General features: G+C 45.8%; 2 protein-coding genes across 11 annotated transcripts; one reads left to right on the forward strand and one right to left on the reverse strand.

Moving 5' to 3' along the window:
* Positions 1-24,316, forward strand: ZNF266 (zinc finger protein 266). 10 transcript variants are annotated; one of them, XM_033195609.1, is made up of 9 exons: positions 1-74; positions 393-477; positions 1,807-1,922; positions 16,150-16,303; positions 17,378-17,460; positions 18,061-18,187; positions 18,749-18,829; positions 20,862-20,950; positions 22,191-24,316. In XM_033195609.1, the coding sequence occupies exons 4-9, from the start codon at positions 16,279-16,281 to the stop codon at positions 23,634-23,636; spliced, it is 1,851 nt and encodes a 616-aa protein (XP_033051500.1). In that variant the 5' UTR covers positions 1-74; positions 393-477; positions 1,807-1,922; positions 16,150-16,278; the 3' UTR covers positions 23,637-24,316. The 10 variants fall into 10 exon arrangements, with proteins under 10 accessions (XP_033051500.1, XP_033051501.1, XP_033051497.1 ...); XM_033195606.1 differs by having other exon boundaries at positions 27-289; XM_033195607.1 differs by having other exon boundaries at positions 27-248.
* On the reverse strand, positions 6,433-7,049 carry LOC117074305 (60S ribosomal protein L17-like). The gene has a single exon (XM_033195615.1). The coding sequence runs from the start codon at positions 7,010-7,012 to the stop codon at positions 6,458-6,460; it is 555 nt and encodes a 184-aa protein (XP_033051506.1). The 5' UTR covers positions 7,013-7,049; the 3' UTR covers positions 6,433-6,457.

Raw genomic sequence — 24,316 nt, forward strand, 5'->3', positions numbered from 1 at the left:
GCGGAAGTGACGTCAGCGGAGCGCTGCAGTGTTTTCGGCGCTTTCTCCGCGCAGCCAAACCACTTTTCTTTCTGGTGATGTTAGAGCTTAACATAGCTTTGGCGAGGTCGGATAACGGGCGGGAGCCAGCGGTGAAAGGGGTGGTGAAAGTGCCAGTTTGCCCCAGGCCGCCGAGGGGCCTCTTTAGAGAGGCTTTGCCTGCCCCCCTCGCGTCCGCCGGGGCCAAAAAGCCCCTCAAGCTGTCACTGGTACGGCCCTGGGCCAGGAGCCGTTTCGGGATCTGTCTTAAGTGCGCTTCCTCACGATTTTTGCAAACACGGTGATTGCCGCTTCAAAGTCCTCCAAAGCAATCTTTATGACTTCTTTTTTTTCCTTTCTTTCTTTTTTTCCAGAAACGGGTTTTCGCCGTTCGAGTCAGGTTGACTGTGGTCCTTTGTGCCCCCCATCTCCTGGACCTGGCGAGTCTGGCGCGTCCGGGTGAGTACTGGGGTGAAAGGTGGTTTTGGGGGCTTCTTCCTCCTGTTTTATCTGAGAATTTGTTTTTCTCTTTGCGCATCCTGTATTTACTTTTGACACACTACATTCAGGTAGAAACATAAAGCTACTTTTTAGGTATCTAGGGTGTGCTTATTTCTCTATGTGAATATAAACGTTTGTAGACCGCAAGTCTTTCTACTGAAGAAAAGCAAGAATACTCCACTAGCTATTCTTTTTATCCGAACTTCCTGGGCCTGTACCTCCCCACAGAGCTTCAAAACAGGGGCTTATAGGAAGAAGGAATGGAGGCTTTGAAGTAAGTTGAACATTGCAGGCGTGACACTTAAGGTTTAAATGCTTGCTAATACGTGTCCTATAGATAAAGACATGTCCTTTTAAAACCATAATACTGTAAACCAAGAAAATTTAAAATGTTGTTAATATGTACCCTGTGTAAAAAGGTACGGTTCTCCACTTTGTTCCAATGTGTGCTTTTGATTGTTTTGAAATCTAATATGTATCCAAGTTTTCATGTCTTTTAGTCTCTTTAAAACTAGCAGATATTGTTTATCCGTTATATTGTCTTTTTGCGGAGTCATTCGTTCTTTCAGAAAGTTATACATTTTGGTAGTTCTGACTGTATTCTGTGTTGTGTTTAAATGTATCCTTCATTTCTTGGTGTATCCCATAAAAGAATGAGTGTCTGAATGGTTAATTAAAGCATAGTAAAAAAAATTCAGTCAAGGGCTGTTCTTAGGGAGGTTGTAAAGTAGGGGAGGAGGCTGTTATGTAACCAAGCAAATAAGTGTATTACAAATTGATGAGGGTCTGTAAGTAAAGTAGAAGGCAGAATTATTTTCTCTATTTTTCTTTGGAATAGGCAATGCTAAGAAAAGAGTGATATTCAAGCTAGACCAAAAAATATGGTATGATTTAGCCATGTTGAAGGGGAAGGAAATAAGAGCTGGCCAAAGCATTCTGTGAATTGGCTGACTCCATTTCTAGGGTGAGAGAGAGGAGTGCATCAAAGATTACCCCAGGTTTGACAGAGTCAGTATTCTTTCTTTGGTTGGGGAAACAATGTGATGGATAATTTAATCTTAAATGTATGACTGACAGGAAAAAGCAAGTGATATCTTGTTTTTGGAGACAGAGTTTCGCTGTTGCTCAGGATCCAGTGTAGTGGCAGGATCTCGGCTCACTGTAACACTGTAACCTCCACCTCTCCAGTTTTCAAGCCATCCTTCTGCCTTAGCCACCCTAGTAGCTGGGATTACAAGTGTGTGCCATCATGCCTGGCTAATTTTTGTATTTTTTTTTTGTTTGTAGAGATGGTTTCACCATGTTGGCCAGGCTGGTCTTGGACTCCTGCCCTCAAGTGATCCACCCACCTTGGCCTCTCAAGGTGCTGGGATTACAGCTGTAAGCCACTGTCCCTGGCCAAAGTAAGTGGTATCTGACAAATGATGTAAATCAAGGGAAAATAGGAGAAGCATGAATGTGTTTTAATTACATGAATAAGAAATTAATTCAAGGGATTAATGAGCATCTGTGCTTGAGCATTGAAAAATAAGCTCTCCGTGAAAATTCACTGATGTTAATTATCAGTCTTAGGAAATATGTATATTCATAAACAGACAAAACTTCTTTTGATGTTGTTTTTTTTCAATTCACTTTTGGGCTCTTTCTACCTAAATTAGTCCTTCGTTTCCCTGAAGGAATGTCCAGAATAAGCATTGTGTGATTCCGTACAGACACCCATACACCTAGGGGTTGGCTTGATAACTCCGTGTAAGTAAATGACCAGAAAACCCACCTGCCAACGTGGGCTGCCAAAAAGCTGTGAAGGGGCCACGTGGCCTGGAAATACAACAGATCTTAGAATAATGTCTGTTAATTATAACATCCATGAGGGAAAAAAAATCTAATTCCGGTAGGGCCCCTCTGTAGATTCTGCACGTTCTTCCCATGTCTGCATGGGTTTTCTCTGGGCACTCTAGCTTCTTCCCACATCCCAAAGATGCACGTTAGCTTAATTGGCGTGTCTACATCGTCCCTCTATGAATGTGTGTGTGTGTGCCCTGAGCTGTGAGGATGGGCTCTGGCCATTTTTATCCTGGAACTGGAATAGGTGGATTGGAGAATGAATGAATGAATACAAACTATTGTAAAATAAAAATTCCTAAAACTTTTTTTTTTTTTTTTTTTTGAGACGGAGTCTTGCTCTGTCGCCCGGGCTGGAGTGCAGTGGCCGGATCTCAGCTCACTGCAAGCTCCGCCTCCCGGGTTTACGCCATTCTCCTGCCTCAGCCTCCCGAGTAGCTGGGACTACAGGCGCCCGCCACCTCGCCTGGCTAGTGTTTTGTATTTTTTTAGTAGAGACGGGGTTTCACCATGTTCGCCAGGATGGTCTCGATCTCCTGACCTCGTGATCCGCCCGTCTCAGCCTCCCAAAGTGCTGGGATTACAGGCTTGAGCCACCGCTCCCGGCTCCGAAAACATTTGAGAATGATACAAACGTACAACAGTAAATGGTACCACTTAGCAAGCTGGCCCCATTTGTTACTGTTGTTGAGCTTCTGGGTGGTAGGAGGTGGTCCTTACAGTGTTTGCTTTGGAAACATGTATTTGTTGATTTAACCCACCACTGTTAATTCCATCACACACCGATTCATCAAAAATTGGATAAACATCCTATTTTTATTAGTCTTTTTTAAATGTATATATAGCTCACATTTATTTCAATATTTAATATTAGAAGTGTTTGGGGTCTTTATTTAGAAGTTTAGTGACGTTTTTGTGAGCAGAAATACGCTGTAGGAGCTTAACTCGCTTATATCAGTTAGCATGGGAAAAAATTCGCTTTTGTGGGATATCATTTCGCTTAAAGTCTCAGTTTCCAAGAACCTGTTGACAACTTTAAGTGAAGACTGAAATTGTATATATTTTCTCTGTTTGGCACTTAGGGGTTCCAGTGAGCTAGCCGCATGTAGTGAAATCATTGATGCGGATCTGATATAAAGTTGTTGAGGATGTGCATATATTACTTTTTGGAGAGCGTATTGGCAAACCAATTTCAAAAACTGTTGGCAGTACATACTAGGTTTATACACATACATGTCCTACAGCAACAGTAGTGTGTACAATATGTGTATCAAGATAAAAGTAGGCCAGGTGCAGTGGCTCACACCTGTAATCCTAAGACTTTGGGAGGCCAAGGTGGTTGGATCACTTCAGGTCAGGAGTTCAAAACCAGCCTGGCCAACATGGTGAAACCCCGACTCTACTAAAAAAATACAAAAATTAGCCAGGCATGGTGGTGGGTGCCTGTAATCCCAGCTACTTGGGAGACTGAGGCCAGAGAATCACTTGAACCAGGGAGGTGGAGGCTGCAGTGAGCTGAGATTGCGCTACTGCACTCCAGTCTGGGCAATCAGAATGAGACCCTGTCTAAAAACAAAACAAAACAAAAAAACCCAACTGACTTGAGACCTCAATTACATCTGCAGTCTCTTCATTTTTGCTTATTCTTCTGTTAGAAACAGGTCAGAGGTCATGCATGCACTCAACAGGAGGGCATTTTCTATGGGTATGAATGCCAGCAGGTGGGGATCTCTGGGGTCATATTAAAATATTTGGCCACAGTGTGGCTGTAGTCCACTGGATGGTGAAGTTTGCTGGGTTACTCAGACTGGAGTTGGTCATAGTCCTTAGGCAAGACTGAAGCAGTGTTCCAAGTCAAAGGCCGGCTGCAATGGGTGGGTCAGCCTTTAGGGGAAGTCAGGACACCACTGTAGCTATGAGGCTTGGAAGGTTTCATGTCTGCCCTGGTAGTGCTGTGACAAACACACCTCTGGGGCACACTCACACTGATGGTGATGGCAGCTATGCACAGGAAATTCGGATGCCACTTTGTTTGCAAGGCCTGGGACATCAGTGTTCACATTTGGAGGTCTTTGGGAACAAACCTCTGAGGCACAGGTCATGCAGCCGCATGCATCCTGGTATGTGCATTGTCTGCATCATGAGGGGCACAAGCCATCAAGCCAAGTTGGCACATGTGCAGAGGGTGCCTCTGCTAGTGGGAGTGTTTTGAGCATGTGGCATCCGTGTTAGGAGGGCCATAGGGTGGTGGTGACTGGGCCAGGGTTTTGTGGTATCCTGAGGACTGTGTTCTGGGCACATGGCATGGACAGAGCACCCTCCAGTGCCCTCGCACCCACACTGCTGACCATTGTCCTGCAGTTGTATCCAGGAGGCAATGCTTCCTTGTGCAGTGTCCATCCCATGTCCCCTTTTTGTATGTTCCTTTAATTCGGTGCTGAGACCTCTGTCTCTGGAGAGTGGCTGTAAATTCTAGCCCTGTCCCGACCAAGAGGAGAGATGTTCTGGTGTGTTGGGTGGGTTAGATACAGAAAAGGCAACACAACAAAACACATCAAGTAGCAGAAGCATCTTATTCCTCACAGATCCATGAGAAGAGGGTTGCCCTTGAAGTCCTGATGGCAAGTCAGGAGACAGCTGGGTGCTAACCAGTGGGTGGGGAATGAGACAGAGAAGACCTGTGGGACTGTGCCTTTGTTATGGTCCATGGGCTTTATCCCTCAGACTTTCCCAGCGTGGTTGTGGATTGGATAGACCTGAGCGGTGGGGAGAACTGACTTACATGACTGGTATTGGCCAGTAGGTTTCATTATGGTCAGCTGCTGTGGGGTGTGTTGGGTTTGGGGTCAGTGAGGTAAGGACAAGTAGGCTATGTCACAAACAGTACACAGGGAGAGGACGTTTTAAGTAAGCCAAAGGTGATGGGGTCCGACTCGGTTCCAAATGACTTACATCAGGCCTAAAAATGGATGTAGGGCAGTTATGTTGGAGGGTATGAGCTGATGATTTAGTAAAGCATATGTAAAGGTTACTGGTATTGTGTGTAACCAAGGGGCAGGAGTGGTTGTGGTTGGATAGGCAAGGCTGGAAGTTGAGATAGAAAGTGGGAAGGGTAGTAGTGTTGTGGGACAAAGATGGGAGAGACTGAACAGAGTGAGTTCAGGAAAGGTCTTTATTAAAAGGTGATCACCTGGCTCAGTAGGACTAGGGTCCAGGAAAGTCTGAGCCCTGAACAAAGAAGGCAGCCACCTTTTAAGCAGTCAGTGGCCGGGAGCTACTGATGCAGGAAGCGTAGTTACAGAAGCGAGAACAGAGGCAGTTGATCAGTCTTTTACATTTATCTGTACTACATGTTCCATATCCCTGGGAGACTGTGTTTCTGTATTAACCTTGTAACTTTGCAGCTGCACTAGGGAGGTGAAGTAGGAACTCACTGAGCCCCAAGGAACGTGAAACTAGCAAGTACAGATAAGGCTCGCTGAGCGCAGAAGAAAAAACAGGCAGTTAGTATTCTTTTCTAACTTAGACTACTGGGTGGAGGGGGTGTAGCGGGAGGGGCTCTGCTACACTTTACTTTTGAAGGAAAAAGTAAAAATTTTTGGTTGTCTTTAATTATACTTGTAAAATTCATGAATTCCTTCTTCAGTAGAAGGCATCAGGGAGTAGGTGGTCCCCTCCCTGGGGTTAAGGAGTTTACTGCCATGAGGTAGGTGCCTCTTGGGGAAAACAGTAATCTCCATTAATTTTAGTAACTCCTACCAGATTTTCCTCCAGGCATGGGTATATGGGTGTGCACGTATGAGCAGAAAGCAAATACTCTACCAGGATCATGGGCTAAGCAGACAGATCAGGATGAAAAAAATATTCTGTGTCCATTTGTGTTTTAGAGGCAGTCCATGGGCATCACTGTGTGGAGGTTTTAGTGCAATGGTGGGGTCATATCCACCATCAGAGTCTGGGGTCGGGGCTGTGTTGCTGGAGACAATGTTGTTTCCAGCGGTGATATTTTGGGCTAGGACAAAGTCATCTAGGGTGTCACTGGGGTATCCTTTTTTTTTTTTTTTTCCTTTAAATTACATTTATTTTAATGCTGACTTTACTCCCATGCCATAAGTTTTTGTTTCTTCAGTTTCTTCTGGGATATCTTTTTCTTCTGGGCAACCTCCTCTTCTGGTTTAGGAACAATCTGTTCCTTTTCAGTAAGGATCATCTCAATGTGGCAGGGAGAGCTCATGTATGGGTTAATCCGACCATGAGCTCTGTAGGTCTGTCGGCGCATCTTAGATGCTTTGTTCACTTGGGTATGCTCGATGACCAGAGAATCTACATCTAAACCCTTAAGTTCAGCATTACTCTCTGCGTTTTTAAGCATGTGCAGCAAAAATTCAGCACTCTTTTTGGGCCGTCGACCTTGTGTCCAGCCCCACTGCTTGGCCTGGGCACACCTGCCAACTCCACCATTATAACGTCGGAATGGTACGCACTGTTTCTGTAAAGTGACATCTTTCAGATACTTCGTGGCTTTTCGAATATGCATACCCTTGATGGCCTGGGCAGTTTCACGAGTGTTCTTAAAGTGAACACGAAGATTGGAACCTCTTGATTTGCATGATTTCGTGGGGTTCTCCGGGTCAAGTGAATAGCGAACCATTTTCACGGATTACCTCAGGCCGCTTAGGGAAAGAGCTGGGGTATCCTTTTATGTGGCCCTCCAGGTTGTAAACCAACACAGCACCTAGTAAGATGAACCTTTAATAGAATGATATGTAGCTGTACCTGATAACATGTTTTTGTTTCTGTCTTTTGGTGGAATTTTAGGTTCAGATGGGTCCCCTGTCAGATAAGCAGCTGCCGGCCCTCTGGGACAATCTAATGTTAGTAAGTCCCAGGAGACTACGCACCCTTGATTTGGCCTTCAACCCTTATGGGATGGGGGCAAGACTGAAAATAAGTTAAGCCCTAGAGCTTGACAGAGAATTTCAGGAATTTGAAAAGTAGTTACTTGAGGACATTTTTCTGTCTTTCAGTGAAACGAGTTATCTGAGACCTATTAGGGAAATGAAAGTTCCATTGAATAGATTTTTCGAGGGGCTAGCATTATGTATTTGAAGAAATGAAACATGGGCTGGGCACAGTGGCTCACCCCTGTAATCCCAGCAGTTTGGGAGGCTGAAGTGGGAGGATTGCTTGAAGCCAGGAGTTTGAGACCAGCCTGGGCAACATAGCGAGACTCTGCCTCTTAAAAAAGAAATTAAATTGACAAAAAAGAAGTGAAACATATATCTAGGTTACTAATAAAGTCTGTAACTCTGAAGGGAATAAATAGGGTCCTGGCAAGGCCTTGTATTGTGGCTTTTAGTAGGAGAGATGTGAGATTTTGCTTTATATTTTGGGTATCTGTCAGACAAGATATTCCCAGGGTTTGTTTTTTTTTTTTCCCCCACCTTGAAAGGGACAATTTTTAGGTAATGACCCAATAGTTTATCGTAACCGTGAAGAAGGTGGGATGGTTTGTTGACCTGGGCATCCAGTGCTAAGACAGCTGCCGGAAGTTTGGCCAGGCCCGTTGTTTCTTGGGTCCTGTCCTTTATTAGGGACATCCTGGCTAAGGGATGGAAGGCAGCAGCATTCCACTGAGCTCCATCACTTACAATAGTCACAGTGGCCTTTGCACAGCCTATGAACTCCCATTACTGTTGACTTAGTTAATCCCAAGGGCTTTCCAGGTAGTCAGGGGACCTGGGGGAGGGGGGGTGACCTCCTTCAGCACCCTGGCATCAGGCAAGGGATTGAGGACAGGGGAAGCCATTGCCTTCTGCGGGTGGATTAGACTTGAGGGCCTGAGATTGGCTTCTCGTGGCCTAAGGAGGCCTCAGTGGCCAGGCAGAGCTTGGGGGGATTGTGTCCCTGACTCAGAGCACAGTGGGCAGCTGCATAGGAGGATCACAGGCTCAGGTCTATGAGATCCTCTGTTTCCAGCAGAGCCCTGTAGATGGCCAGTCACTTGTTTTACTGGTGAATAACAGGAAGTCAGGAGGGGCAGTTTCTCTCCCTAGAGGGCCTGGGGCAGCTAATGACCATCATAAGTGGTCCAGAGACTCCAGCAGGCATTTAAAAAGTTGCCAGTCTCTCTATCATGAAGGAGGTCCTTTTAGGAAGTTGCTTTTTTTTTTCTTTCCCGTAACGTAACACGTTACGTTAGCCACATTTATAATTAAAAGCACAATAGTTATTGGTCGTTTATTGAATAGAATCAGGAGTTTTAATAATACTGGGTGTGGGCGCCTTGATGGATGGGACCAAAGTAATCCAGTATGAGGTGCCCTTTATTTTGTTTTCAGATTTAAGAGCAGGCACAATTGGGCTGTCAAATAGAAGTTTTAATCCTTGAGGCCCTATTGTAACTTACATTGGGCCATGTGAAGTATCTTAAGTGATTATCCGTGGGGTCCCATTTTATCCAGCCAATTTGTAAGTGTCAAAGTCTCTATTTATTATGTTAGCATATTTATGCCTAATATGGAATATTTTAGGGCAATGGGTACTATGACTCTGGGAAACTGAAGACTTCAGTTAAAGCGAGGCGTACCTAATTTTTTTCTCTTGTATTTAGTTACCCTTTTAAGATTTTAGGGAGCACAATGTTTAAATTTAGTGGGATCCTCAGGTATAAGTGTAATTTGAGCCCCAGATTGAGTAGGCCTATGCAGTTTTGTTAATTGGTACATTTTAGCAAATGTTAGTTAAAATCTAATTACCTATGATTTTTCCCCTTGTCTCATGGTCTGTGTTTAGATCATTCAGTAATCTAGGGCTGGTGGGATTATGTTTGTTAGACCTGGCGTTTGCTTTGTACTTAAAGTTCAAAAAAAGTTCCTTTTTTTTTTTTCTTGAACTTGTAACCTCCCAAAGCCTGAGCTGAGCCTTTTTTTCCTTTTTTTTTTTTCTTTTCTTTTTTCTCTTTTTTTGCTCTTAGACTTTTAACTGCCTGAAGGGTTCTTAATTTCTGTCTCTGGCTGATAAGAGGAAAAGAAGGAGGGGTAAGGGGCCCAGTGCTTCTAGGCAGTAGAGGACTGGGAAGTCCAGACCTCAAGATAATCAGTCTCTTTCCCTCTCTTTTTTTCTTCTAAGTAAAATCTTTAGAAAGGCTTGTATCTCCAGGTGGCTAAAATGTTTTTTCCTTTGTTTACCTGATAAGCTTCCAGTGGTCCCGAGTGGCCCCTGTTTTGGTCTCTGGCCTCCATTTGTGCTTCCCATCTGCCCCGTTTGTACGCAGCCACCTTTCTCTCTAGGGCGCCCGGTTGACCTCGTCAGGGTGGGGGCGTAGAGAAACAGATGCAAGGGAAGACAATGTCAGGGGAATAGCAGACCCCGGCAGCAGCCTTGCCAGTGAGGTGCCGTCATCTCCCCAGTGAAGGGGCTGCTACTGTTGTCAGGGTGGGAGGTTGGTGGTCTCGTCCGTACTGCCTCCACTCAGCGGCAGTCAGAATGCCAGTCTTCCTCCTGCACTCTGCTAACCCTCTGATGGGCCCAGAGCCTGCCTTACCCACTTCTGCCTCTCAGTAGCAAGCCCGTGGTGCCAGAGTGAGGCCTTGGGAATACAGCTGGCTTCCTCCAGCCCAGCAGTTCCTATCCAAGCAGCCTTGGATAGTGAGTGTCATACCCCTGTTGCCCTCTCAAGGCTAGCAGTTGGTGAGTCCCAGGGAGCACTTGGACTATGGAGGACCCACCCAATTTAGGGAGGGGAGTTTTGGCAGCGTTCCACAAAGACAACAGGCAGCAGTGCACAGCAGCAGAGAGGCACCCCAGCAGGCCATGGAGCCCTCCCATATGGTGTCAGCCATGTGGGTGGGCGAGGTAGTAAGCAGGCCAAGAGCAATCTGAAGGCCTGGGCTTGTGTCCCTCGGGTTGTGACTACACACCCTGTTCACCGCACTGAATATATTTTCCTCTGTTTGGTCTAAGGGGTCTCTCTCTCTCTCTGAAGAGTGGCTGCAAATTCTAGCCCTACCCAGACGGGAAGGAGAGTTACATTCCAGTGTGTTGGGCAGGCAAGATGTAGAGGAGGCAGCACAACGAAACACATGAAATGTCAGAAGCGTCCTCCTACTCACAGATCCCTGGAACGGGAGGCTGCTCTTGGAGGCTGATGGAAGTCCAGAGACAGCCGGGTGCTCAACCTGTGGGATAGGAATGAGAGGGAGGACTGTGGGGCCTTGCTTTATTAAGGTCCATGGATGCCGGGCGCGGTGGCTCAAGCCTGTAATCCCAGCACTTTGGGAGGCCGAGACGGGCGGATCACGAGGTCAGGAGATCGAGACCATCCTGGCTAACACGGTGAAACCCCGTCTCTACTAAAAATACAAAAACTAGCCGGGCGAGGTGGCGGGCGCCTGTAGTCCCAGCTACTCGGAAGGCTGAGGCAGGAGAATGGCGTAAACCCGGGAGGTGGAGCTTGCAGGGAGCTGAGATCTGGCCACTGCACTCCAGTCCGGGCGACAGAGCGAGACTCCGCCTCAAAAAAAAAAAAAAAAAAGGTCCATGGACGTTACACCTCAGGCCTTTCTTTGGGAGTTGTAGATTGGCTGCACAAAGGAAAGGTCTCATTTATATGACTCTGGTGTTGGCCACTAAGTTTCATTGTAGTCAGCAGCTGTGAGATGTGTTGGGTTTGGGGCCAGTGAGGTGAGGAACAAGCAGGCTGTATAACAAACAGCTACACAGGCAGGGGAAGTTTTAACTAAGACAAAGGTGATGAGGGTATTGGAGCTGAGATACATAAACAGCTAACTGGCATATTTCACTCTTTGGTTCTTTACCATCCATATGCACTCTCCTACACAGATAGGAGCTTCTTTGGAATAATTAAACAAGTCTATACTCCTACCTAAGAAGATACGAGGGAAGAAGTCCTCACCCATCCCCAAACTGAGAAGATGCGCAGTTCAAACAGTCCTTCGTTTTCCCACCGCGGCCGTGTCAGTTACTCCTCAAATTTAGTCCCATTCTAACTATTCTGTTTCCTAAAGACACAATTACACGTGTAACCTCTAATAATGTGTATATAAAATAAAAGTGGGAAAAAGATAGAAGTAAATGGTTCATTTAAATAAATAAACACATGGATATAGACACACATAGATATAACAAGCAGAGAGAAAACGTGCAAAACTACATTTCTTGTTTCTGTCACTGGTCTTGAGGTTGCAGTTGATGTCCACGGTTTACTTCTTCAGTGACTAATTCCATATTTTCCCAGCCCTCCACCTGAACCTCAGCTGCTCCGGGTTTTGTACCAGGGAGGAGCGATCCAAATCTTCCTTCGCCCAGAGTCTGAGTCTTCTGTTGTCCTGCCTTCATTCAGCTGTGGTTTTCCGTTAACCTTTTCTATGGAGTATAGAAGTACTCAGAGGTTCTACACTTCATCACTTCATCCTCCCTGCCTCAGTTGTCTAGCAGTGCCACAGTTTTCCTTTGATAATTGGGATTAACCACTCTAGCCAGTAGATTTTTTTTTTTTCCTCTTGGGTTAGTGGTATATGAAGCCCAGAAGGGCCAGGTGGCAATCTCCTGTTCCAATGCATTGGAACCATAACGGTACCCCCTGGGGGAGGCATTTTCCACTAGGGACTAAGAAGATCTCTGGACCAGCAGTGCTCTGAGTTGCTGGGAGTGGAAGCAAGTTAATTCCACCTTCACCCATCAATTGTATTTTTTTGTGTGTTTTTGTTTTTGTTTTTGTTTTTTGAGATGGAGTCTCACTCTGTCACCCAGACTGGAGTGCAGTGGCTCGATCTCGGCTCACTGCAAGCTCCACCTCTGGGGTTCATGCCATTGTCCTGCCTCAGACTCCCGGTAGCTGGGACTACGGGCGCCCGCCACCACGCCTGGCTAATTTTTTGTATTTTTAGTAGAGACGGGGTTTCATGGTGTTAACCAGGATGGTCTCGATCTCCTGATCTTGTGATCTGCCTGCCTCGGCCTCCCAAAGTGCTGGGATTACAGGCGTGAGCCACCGCACCTGGCCTGTTTTGTTTTTTGAGACGGAGTCCTGCTCTGTCACTCAGGCTGGAGTGCAGTGGCACAATCTCGGCTCACTGCAACCTCCGCCTCCTGGGTTCAAACCATTCTCCTGCCTCAACCTCCCAAGTAGCTGGGATTACAGGCATGTGTCACCATGCCCCACTAATTTTTTGTGTTTTTAGTAGAGATGGGGTTTCCCCATGTTGGCCGGGGTGGTCACGAACTCCTGACCTCAAACGATCCACCTGCCTCGGCCTCCTAAAGTGCTGGGATTCCAGGAGTGGGCCACTGCGCCCGGCTCACTCACCGACTCTTGGGCCCATGTATTCTGGCTGTGGGGAGACAGTACCATGGAAGGCTCTCTGACTCAAAGCATACTCCTTGACCTATGGGACAGAATTCCTTTCTAAGGGTTGTCTCCCGTTTGGCCCTGTAACTGAGTTTTCAGTATGTGATTCCACTTTTCACATAGATCCTCTGCTTCTGAGTGATGGGTTGTGTGATGGGACCAGTTGATTGCAAGGACATGCTTCCACTGTTGCCCTTCTCTGCAGTGAGATGCTTTTCTTGTTTACAAACTCTGTTGTGTGGAGGCCGTGACTACTGATAAAGCACGTTGTGAGTCCATGGATGGTGCCAGCAGAAGCCCAACTAGTCGAAAGGCAAATCCACAGCAGAACATGCGTCTGTTCTGGTGAGGATGAGTTATATTTCCTGACAGAAGAGGACCCGTTACAGCATGGCTGGCTGGTGTCCTCTAAGGAATGGCGCCATATTGGATGCTCAGGGTTGATTTCTGCTTTCAGGAGATTAGGCCCAGCAGTAATGTTAGCTGAGTCAGACTTGGTAAGGGGAAGTCCTTATTGCTGAGCCCATGCATAGCCTTTATCCCTGCTGTCATGAACATTTTTTAATGGGCCCATTGAGCAAGACTGAGGTAGCTAGGAAAAGTTAACAGGTATCTTTAGTGTGTGTGATTCTGTCCGCCTTATTTCTACTGGATCACCTTTGGTAGGCATTCACATGGGACACAGTCTGTCCTTTCAGTGAGGTCCATCCACGTACCTTTTCCCAGGTTTCCTTGTTACCACTCTGGTTCCTCACACTTTTTTTTTTTTTTTTTGAGACGGCGTTTCGCTTTGTCACCCAGGCTGGAGTGCAGTGGCACCATCTCGGCGCACTACAACCTCCACCTCCTGTGCTCAACCAATTCTTCTGCCTCAGCCTCACGAGTAGCTGGGACTACAGGTGTGAGCCACCACGCCCAGCTGAATTTTTTTTTTTTTTAATTTTTGGTAGAGACAGGGTGTCACCATATTGGCCCGCTGGTCTCGAATTCCTGACCTCGTGATCTGCCCGCCTTGGCCTCCCAAAGTGCTGGGATTATAGGCATGAGCCAGCGCGCCTGGCATTCCTCCCACATTTTTGACCATCCAGCCAAGCCATAGGCAACTTTTAATGAATCCGTGTATGTGTATGCATGCATCTTGTCAACTCTTACTCCAGACCCAGAAGCAGGCCAATACCCTGCCCGAAGCTCGGCCACTGGGAAGATTTTCTTTTCGTACTGTCCTTCAGGGTCAGCCTTTAGCGGGGCTGTAGTGCTTCTGCTCTGTACTTTTGGGGGGTGCTAGAGCTAGTCATCAGACTTGGGGAAAGCAGGAAACAGCCCTCTGGAATGCAGGCAACCCTGGCTGTTGGGCTCATGAGCAGAGGAAATTAGGGTGCCAGTAAGGGTACTGAGAGCACTAAGTATCCACATCAGGCAACCGGGGGAAACCAGTCTTTGGTATGCAGACAGGCCGTGAGTGGTGGATAAGTGCCTAGAAAGAGACAGTATTCCTGTCACCATTGCATTCATTGAGTAGTTCAATATATTTCCTCAAAACTCAGATGTGTATCGTGTTATGAATTGTGAAGGGGCTGTAGTCTGGGTGTACTTTAACGGTGTTTAGAAGGATCTCAGTTGTCTGTCCAGCCATCACTGGGTGCCTTTAGGCTCCATGCCAGGTAAAGGGGAACATTGGCACCCAAAGATACCTAAGGCTGCCCATGAGATACAGAGACTCCACAAAGAAAAGCAGGTCGCAGTGTCTGTCACCCAGCATCATCCAAGAACATTCCTAGAGACACAGAGTTCCTTGTGATAAAAGGTTTTGTTGCTCCAAAAATACGAAAGTTCAATGTGTCTATCTGTCTACCCAGTAATGTTACAAGATGTGTAAAGAAGTATACGTTACAGATACACAAGAAGAAATAGACAAGTCCACAGTTGCAGTGGGAGATTTTAGAATATTTATCTCATGTTATTTAAATAGTAGAGAAAAATGAAGATAGGATGTACATTTGCGAGAGATGAGCACACTGCCTAATTTACCTGTCCAGTGTCATGTCTGCTAAATGAGGGAAATCACAGAGTGCTTATCTGGAGTTGAGAGTGAAGGAATAGACTGGAAGGGGCAAGAAGGTTTTCAGGGGAGACGAACGTGTTTTACATACCGTTGAGGCTTTTGATTACGCAAGTGTATGCGATTGTCAAAATTCATCCACTGAATACCTAAGATCCGCACTTTTAATTGTGCATTAATTATATTTCAGGTTTAAATAAAATAACATGATTGATTTAGATTTCACCAAACGAAACACATTTGTGGCCCTCTTCAGCCTAAGGATCCCCAGTTTGAAACCCATGGAAGTGGGTACAATCTACAGCAGGAGTCTAGACGTGGGATTTCTGTGACCCAGTGTGACTTCAGAGTTTTAGCCTCCTCATTCGTAGGATAAAGGCTGTGGCGTCCTTGTGGGGGTGTAGCTGGTTCATGGATAATGAACTGTTCAGTTTTCAGTGGTTTTCATCATTCAGATTCCATTGTGTCAATCAGCATTTGCACTGTTGTTCTGTGTTTGATTTATGGAAGATTGTGATTAACTTTTATTAAATTTTTGGTTGTATAAATTTTATTAAATTAAAATATATTCTGTTCTTGGGTCATGCTAGGTTAATATGGAGTGGGTGTTCAGTAACACATGTGGGTGGTGACCATGGTGTTGCACCATGCGGGTTTAGACCAGCGCTGGTCGTGTGGGAAAGCCAGAGCAGCCACAGATTGGGTGTCAGGGACAAAACTGCCTACATTCAAGTCCTGGTTCACAACTTCCAAACTGGATGATTCTGGACCAAATCCAAGTGTTGTCTGAATGTAGATTTTTTTTCTTTTTTTTCCTTTTGATACAGAGTCTCACTGTGTTGCCAGGCTGGAGTACAGTGGTGTGATCTTGGCTCACTGCAACGTCTGTCTCTCAGGTTCAAGCGATTCTCCTGCCTCAGCCTCCTCAGTAGCTGGGATTATACAAAATTTGCACCACCACACCCAGCTAATTTTTGTATTTTCAGTAGAGATGGGGTTTCACCACGTTGGCCAGGCTGGTCTTGAACTCCTGACCTCAACTGACACCCCCACCTCAGCTTCCCAAAATGCTGGGATTACAGGCGTGAGCCACCGCGCCCGGCCTGGTTTTTTTCTTTTTCAATTAGGGGTCATTGATATCTACTGTAAAGAGTGATTATGATAATTAAGCATGTATATACAACTGCTAGTGTGGCTTCTGACACACACTGTTCCTCAGTAGTGGCAGCTGGTGGTCCTAATGTTTGTCGTGTACACCGTTTTCAGTGGCTTTCACCTGTACGTTCTGCAGAGAGAGTGCTAGTGATGTCTGATGATTGGTAAGTAACGCTTGTGGGTTAATGGTTTATACAAACAGGACACCATTAACACTGGATAAAGAGAATGGAGGTTACCTCTGTCCGTGTAGATTCCTAAGCTGTCCTGGAGTGATCCTTGGAGTAAAGGAAAGGCATTTTGAAGCACATTTAGCCGTCAGCCCTGTGGGATGGCAGCCATTGATTTGTCCTATGGTAAGTCCTGTTTCTGTTCATTTTCAGAGACCCTGCTTTAGGTGTCCCCCCACACAATGTGGAGTCCGGTGGCCTGTGCCTGATCATTCATGCTGCAACCTCATTTCTGAGGTGCTGATGTGGGCTGGGGAATGCTTTGTTCTTTTTCTTTTCTTTTTTTTTTTTTTTGAGACAGTCTTGCTCTGTTGCTCAGGCGGAAGTGCAGTGGCACAATCTCAGCTCATTGCAACCTCTGCCTCCCGGGTTCAAGCAATTTTCCTGCCTCAGCCTCCCGAATAGCTAGGATTACAGGCGTGTGCCACCACACCGGCTAAGTTTTTGTATTTTTTTTTTTTTTTTTTTTTTTTTTTTTTGAGGCAGAGTCTTGCTCTGTCGCCCAGGCTAGAGTGCAGTGGCTGGATCTCAGCTCACTGCAAGCCCCGCCTCCCGGGTTCCCGCCATTCTCCTGCCTCAGCCTCCCAAGTAGCTGGGACTACAGGCGCCCGCCACCTCGCCCAGCTAGTTTTTTGTATTTTTAGTAGAGACGGGGTTTCACTGTGTTCGCCAGGATGGTCTCGATCTCCTGACCTTGTGATCCGCCCGTCTCGGCCTCCCAAAGTGCTGGGATTACAGGCTTGAGCCACCGCGCCCGGCAGTTTTTGTATTTTTAGTAGAGACGGGGTTTCACCATGTTGGCCAGGCTGGTCTCAAACTCCTAACCTCAAGTGATCTGCCCGCCTTGACCTCCCAAGGTGCTGGGATTACAAGCGTAAGCCATCGCACCTGGCCAGAATGCTTCATCAGCCCCCTGCTGTGTGTGCTTTGGGAAGAGGTGCTAAGTATTTCCACGGTTAAGTTTCATTATCTGTAAAATAAGACTGTTACCCTTTCCCAGTGGGCAGCATGACTGATCATCCTTTTTTTTTGTCTTTAGGTGAGGCAGGACTGCCCTGGAATTGATAGCAGTAGTGTGTATGTGTGTGTTTTCTTGAGCGTGCAGGAGTATATGGGAATCTCACAGTAGGACTTTGGGGTGTGTGAATGTGGGAGTTATGGTCAGCCCTGGGTTCTCATGCCTTCTTTCTTTTCCATGAGGTCTTTGCAGGGACCCAGTCTGCCTTCAAGAAAAGACAGAAGTAGAAAGGGTGGTGGCTGACTGTCTGACAAGTTGTTATCAGGTATGCAGGAAGTGTATCCTTCTCCAAAATATCATACTTGGATCACCAGGTAGACACATTTCCTTCTACACAGAATTATCTCCAGAGCTTCATAAAGCAAATAAAGCCTCCTTCAAGGATTGAGTCCATAGTCAAGTTCCCCGAAGGAGTGGAGCCTGTCATATTGGTGAGGGTTTGCCTTGAATGTCATCCCAGTATTTCAGTGTTGATTAATTAGTCTTCCTTCATGGTCCCAACTGCATAGTTTTTATTTTGTTGAGTGTTCTGACACATGGAAAGGGACATAAAAGTATCCTTTGCTGAGATAATTTATCCATTCATCAGCGTTTATCTAGCATCTGCTCAAGAGTGTGCTGCAGTGGAGGGAAATCAGATGACCTTCCAGTCTGGTTGTGTTAGGTACAATCATGTGTAAAAAGTGCCATTCAAGTCATGTCACTGGAGGGAACTGGCAGTGAGTGTGGATAGAGAGGACCTCCTGGGACCAGTGAACTCCGGGGTAGGCAGTGTGAGCCCTCAGACTCTGTAGGTATTGCATTTTGCAGTGAACACTGGTAGACATGTTATGTGACTCAAGCCAGCATGTGTGTGATGGTTTAGGATTCAGTGACTTTTGATGATCTGGCTGTGGACTTCACCCCAGAAGAATGGACTTTACTGGACCCAACTCAGAGAAACCTCTACAGAGATGTGATGCTAGAGAACTATAAGAATTTGGCCACAGTAGGTAAGACTGGCCTCATCCCTTGTAGCCTGCTGTGGAACAGATTATGTACTTACTGTATTGCACATCAGAGACATCAACTCTGAACACATTGGGAAATAACAGACATAGTCCCTGCCCTAATAGGGTTTCTTCTACTTGGTGGTAGAGATTCATCAGCACTGTTGGAGCTGTACATTCTCAGTCTCCACCTTTGACATACTCAGTCACAAACTCTGCAACAGGGGCCCTGTCATCTGTGTTTTAACAAGCTCTCATGAATCTGATGTGCTATAATGTTGAAGAATGAGTTGTTTCCCATGAGAATGAAGATCTCTTTGTTTCATTTAACTTCCTATTTGGATAAAAGTGTTAGTGCTTTGTAAGTATGTACATCAGCCTGGATTTGGGCTTCAGGGATCAGAGATCACCAATCTTTTGGGGGCACAGACAGATGATATTTGCATTTTTAGCCCTTTTAAAATAATTTCACTGCTTCCATTGGAACTGTAGCTCCTGAGTTATGGAAAGATTTGTCATCTCTTGCATGAGCCTCTTCTGGTAATGAATCTTCTCTGTGAACAGGGTGTCAGCTCTTCAAACCCAGTCTGATCTCTTGGCTGGAACAAGAAGAGTCTAGGACAGTGCAGAGAGGTGATTTCCAAGGTGAGTGTTCATGAAGGACTGCCCTGGTCAGTAAGTTCAGTATGTTTACAAGTAAAATGAGGAAACCTTTTTTTTTTTTTGAGACAGATTCTTGCTCTGTCGCCCAGGCTAGAGTACAGTGGTGCCATCTCGGCTCACTGCAACCTCTGCTTCTGGGGTGTAAGCAATTCTTCTGCCTCAGCCTCCTGAGTAGCTGGGATTCAGGTGCGCACTACCACGCCCAGCTAATTTTTGTATTTTTAGTAGAGATGGGGTTTCACCATGTTGGTCATGCTGGTCTCGAACTCCTGACCTTATGATCCGCCTCCCTCAGCCTTCCAAAGTTCTGGGATTACAGGTGTGAGCCACTGTACCTGGCCATAATGAAGAAACTTTTTAAGATGCAGTTTATCTCACAATGTTGAGGCCTTTTTTTTTTTTTTTTTTCTGAGACAGTTTTACTGTCACCCAGGCTGTAGTGCAGTGGTGTGATCTCAGCTCACTGCAACTTCAGCCTCCCGGGTTCAAGTGATTCTCCTGCCTCAGCCTCCTGAGTAGCCGGGACTACAGGTGTGTGCCACCATGCCCACCTAATTTTTTGTATTATTAGTAGAGATGGGGTTTCACTGTGTTGGCCAGGCTGGTCCCAAACTCCTGATTTCAAGTGTTCCACCTGCCTCGGCTGCTTCCCAAAGTGCTGGGATTACAGGCGTGGGCCACCTTGCCCAGCTAGGCCATTTCTTTCTTAGAAGTTAAGAAATCTTTAGCTTCTCATAGTCTTAACTTTACTCATTTTTTTCCTGTGATAGGACCTGTTGGTTTCTTCTTTAAAAGTTCTTGTTTTGGCCAGGTGTGGTGGCTCACGCCTGTAATCTCAGCACTTGGAGAGGCTGAGGCGGGTCATGATTTCAAGACCAGCCTGGCCAACATGGTGAAACCCATTGCTACAAAAATACAAATATTAGCTGGGTGTGGTGGTGCACTCCTGTAGTCCCTGCTACTAGGGAGACTGAGGCAGGAGAATTGCTTGAACCCAGGAGCTGAAGGTTGCAATGAGCCGAGATTGTGCCACTGAACTCCAGCTGGGGTGAGAGAGAGAGACTCTGTCTCAAAAAAAAAAAAAAAAGGCTGGGAATGGTGACTCACCAGTGGCTCACGTCTGTAATCCCAGAACTTTGGGAGGCCAAGGCGGGAGGATCACCTGATGTCAGGAGTTCGAGACCAGCCTGGCCAACAATGCTGAAACCCCGTCTCTACTAAAAATACAAAAACTAGCTGGGCGTGGTGGCAGGCGCCTGTAATCCCAGCTACTTGGGAGGCTGAGGCAGGAGAACCGCTTGAACTCGGGAAGTGGAGGTTATAGTGAGCCAACATTGTCCCATTGCACTCCAGCCTGAGTAACAAGAGTGAAACTCAGTCTCAAAAAAAGAAGAAAAACAAGTTCCCTGTTTTGATATGTGCTTATTGTCCTATTCCTCGACTTTCCTTCCATGGTAATATTCTTTGTGTTCACCATCAGTTTTTAATTTTCATAGAATCAGTTGGTAGTAAACTATGTAAAATTTTGACGCTATATCCTTATTATTGCCAAATTTTTGATATACAATCTTCAAATCTGTCTTTGTTTTTTGTTGCCATGTTTAATTTGAAAACAAATACAGGGGCCAGGTGCAGTGGCTCACGGCTGTTAATTCCAGCACTTTGGGGGGTTGAGGCGGATGAATCACGAGGTCAGGAGTTTGAGACCAACTTGGCCAACATAGTGAAACCCCATCTCTACGAAAAATACAAAAATTAGCTGGGTGTGGTGGCACGTGCCTGTAGTCCCAGCTACTCAGGAGGCTGAGGCAGGAGAATCACTTGAACCTGGGAGGCAGAGGTTGCAGTGAGCCAAGACCACGCCATTGCATTCCAGCCTGGGCAACAGAGCGAGACTCTGTCTCAAAAAAAAGGAAAAGAAAAAAGAAAACAAATACAAATGATCTCTCTCATTTTCAGCTCCATCTGTCTACCCTGTGTGTCTCCAAACCCTTACATTTCTTTCTCTCTTTAGCTTCAGAATGGAAAGTGCAACTTAAAACCAAAGAGTCAGCCCTTCAGCAAGATTTTTTGGGGGAGCCAAACTCCAGTGGGATTCAAATGGTAAGATTAACAAGGATACGTCTTAGTTTTCACATTTAGAGATGATTGGGGATTTCATTATAGAAAATCAGAGTAAATGTAGGCATGGTGGCTCACACCTGTAATCCCAGCACTTTGGGAGACTGAAGTGGGAGGATCACTTGAGGCTAGGAGTTCTAGACCAGCCTGGTCAACATAGCAAGATCTTGGCTCTAAAAACTAAATTAATTTAATTACATAAAAAGAAAATTAGAATGAGAGCTCTTTGAGATAAGTAGCATTCCCAAGAGGGATGATGACTCTGGAGAGGACTCAATACGATGACTTGGGGATGCCTGAAACCTAGCTTGACACTTACTGTTGTTTTTCTCTCAGAATCTTGCTCTGTTGCCCAGGCTGGAATGCAGTTGCATGATCTTGGCTCACTGCAACCTCCACCTCCTGGGCTCAAGCGATTTTTGTGCCTCACCCACCTGAGTAGCTGGGAGTACAGGCATGCGCCACCATGCCTAGCTAATTTTTGCATTTTTAGTGGAGACAGGGTTTCACCATGTTGGCCAGGCTGGTCTTGAACTCTTGACCTGAGGTGATCTGCCCACCTTGGCCTCCCAAAGCACTGGGATTACAGGTGTGAGCCACTGTGCCCAGCCAACACTTAAGTGTTTTAGAGTTCCCATCAAGTACACATTTGTAACTAGATAGTGAGTTTTTTTTTTTTTTTTTTTTTTTTTTTTAGACGGAGTCTCACTCTGTCGCCCGGGCTGGAGTGCAGTGGCCAGATCTCAGCTCACTGCAAGCTCCGCCTCCCGGGTTTATGCCATTCTCCTGCCTCAGCCTCCGGAGTAGCTGGGACTACAGGCGCCGCCACCTCGCCCGGCTAGTTTTTTGTATTTTTTAGTAGAGACGAGGTTTCACTGTGTTAGCCAGGATGGTCTCGATCTCCTGACCTCGTGATCCGCCCGTCTCGGCCTCCCAAAGTGCTGGGATTACAGGCTTGAGCCACCGCGCCCGGCCTAGATAGTGAGTTTTTAAAGCAATTTCATAAAACTCTACAGACATTCGAGATTAGAGTAGATGGCACAGCCTGACATGAGCTTTTCATCATTCCACTGGAAAGAAATCAAAAGGGCAGTACTTGTATGTGTGTAGTGAAAATGGTAAACATGAAAATAATCATCACAATGTTCCTCTCTTCTGATGAGTGGAATCTGTTAGTGAGTCTGAACAGTCCTTTAATCATCATTCATTCCTTTATCAACAGATAGGAAGCCACAACGAAGGGGAGGTCAATGATGTGAAGCAACGTGGAGATGTCTCCAGTGAACACTCATGCCTTAAGACACACGTGAGAACTCAAAATAGTGAGAACGCATTTGAGTGTCATCTGTATGGAGTAGACTTCCTTACTCTGCACAAGAAAACCTCTACTGGAGAGCAACGTTCTGTGTTTAGTCAGTGTGGAAAAGCCTTCAGCCTGATCCCAGATGTTGTTTACCAGAGAATGTGCACAGGAGATAAAGCTTTTGATTGCAGTGACTCTGGGAAATCCTTTGTTAATCATTCACACCTTCAGGGACATTTAAGAACTCACAATGGAGAAAGTCTCCATGAATGGAAGGAATGTGGGAGAGGCTTTATTCACTCCACAGACCTTGCTGTGCATATACAAACTCACAGTTCAGAAAAACCCTACAAATGTAAGGAATGTGGAAAAGGCTTTAGATATTCTGCATACCTTAATATTCACATGGGAACCCACACTGGAGACAATCCCTATGAGTGTAAGGAGTGTGGGAAAGCCTTCACTAGGTCTTGTCAGCTTACTCAGCACAGAAAAACTCACACTGGAGAGAAACCTTATAAATGTAAGGATTGTGGGAAAGCCTTCACTGTTTCCTCTTGCTTAAGTCAACACATGAAAAGTCATGCGGGTGAGAAGCCTTATGAATGCAAGGAATGTGGGATAGCCTTCACTACATCTTCTCAACTTACTGAACATTTAAAAACTCACACTGCAAAGGATCCCTTTGAATGTAAGATATGTGGAAAATACTTTAGAAATTCCTCATGCCTCAGTGATCACTTTCGAATTCACACTGGAATAAAACCCTATAAATGTAAGGACTGTGGGAAAGCCTTCACTCAGAACTCAGACCTTACTAAGCACGCGCGAACTCACAGTGGTGAGAGGCCCTATGAATGTAAGGAATGTGGGAAGGCCTTCGCCAGATCCTCTCGCCTTAGTGAACATACAAGAACTCACACTGGAGAGAAGCCTTTTGAATGTGTCAAATGTGGGAAAGCCTTTGCTATTTCTTCAAATCTTAGTGGACATTTGAGAATTCACACTGGAGAGAAGCCCTTTGAGTGCCTGGAATGTGGGAAAGCATTTACGCATTCCTCTAGTCTTAATAATCACATGCGGACCCACAGTGCCAGAAAACCATACACGTGTATGGAATGTGGCAAAGCTTTTAAGTTTCCCACTTGTGTTAACCTTCACATGCGGATCCACACTGGAGAAAAACCCTACAAATGTAAACAGTGTGGGAAATCCTTCAGTTACTCCAATTCGTTTCAGTTACATGAACGAACTCACACTGGAGAGAAACCCTATGAATGTAAAGAGTGTGGGAAAGCCTTCAGTTCTTCCAGTTCCTTTCGAAATCATGAAAGAAGGCATGCAGATGAGAGACTGTCAGTGTAAGGAATGTGGGAAAACCTAAAGGTGTCCGCGTTCTCTCTGAAGACATGAAAACACTGGGGAGAAACCCTATGAATGTAAAAATGTGGAAGCAACTTTGTATCTCAGGTCCTAATGAACGCGTGTGAATTCACAGTGGAGAAGACCCTGCATCAGGGAATGTGGAAATGACTTCACGGAATTGTCAAGCCTTACCAAACACGTCCGAAATCTCACTAGAGAGAAACCCTGTGAATGTAGAGAATCTGGGAATACCTTTCTGAATCCCACAGACCTTAATGTGCATATGTGAACTCAATACATTGGAGAGAAACCCTGCAGTTTAAATGGCATGGTCTGGATGATGCCCCACTCCTTATTTGTAAGCCCTAAGTCCTAGTTCCTTACACTATAACTGTATTTGGACATAAGGTTTTCAAACAGGTGAGTAACTTCAAATGAGGCTGTTAGGTTCGATCCTTAATCTAACATCACTGGTGTCCCTATAAGGGAAAGTGAAGGAAGGATACACACGGAGAAGACTGTGTGAATCCACCAGAAGATGGCCATGTGCAAGCCAAGGACAGAGACCTGGAACAGATGCTTTCATTATGGCCTCCAGAGGAAACCAACCCTGTCTCCACCTTGATATTGGACTTCCAGGCTCCAGAACTGTGAGGCAATAAATTTCTCTTGGTTAAATC

The sequence above is a fragment of the Trachypithecus francoisi genome, unplaced genomic scaffold (genome assembly GCF_009764315.1).
Source record: "Trachypithecus francoisi isolate TF-2019V2 unplaced genomic scaffold, Tfra_2.0 Lachesis_group5, whole genome shotgun sequence".
Taxonomy (NCBI): Eukaryota; Metazoa; Chordata; class Mammalia; order Primates; family Cercopithecidae; genus Trachypithecus; species Trachypithecus francoisi.

Coding starts and splice junctions, on each gene's coding strand:
- ZNF266 (XM_033195609.1), top strand. CDS start 16,279: ATGGCAGCCATTGATTTGTCCTATG. Junction 16,304..17,377: donor AGCCATTGATTTGTCCTATG/GTAAGTCCTGTT, acceptor CTTTTCCATGAG/GTCTTTGCAGGGACCCAGTC. Junction 18,188..18,748: donor TAAGAATTTGGCCACAGTAG/GTAAGACTGGCC, acceptor CTCTGTGAACAG/GGTGTCAGCTCTTCAAACCC.
- LOC117074305 (XM_033195615.1), bottom strand. CDS start 7,012: ATGGTTCGCTATTCACTTGACCCGGAGAACCCCACGAAATCATGCAAA.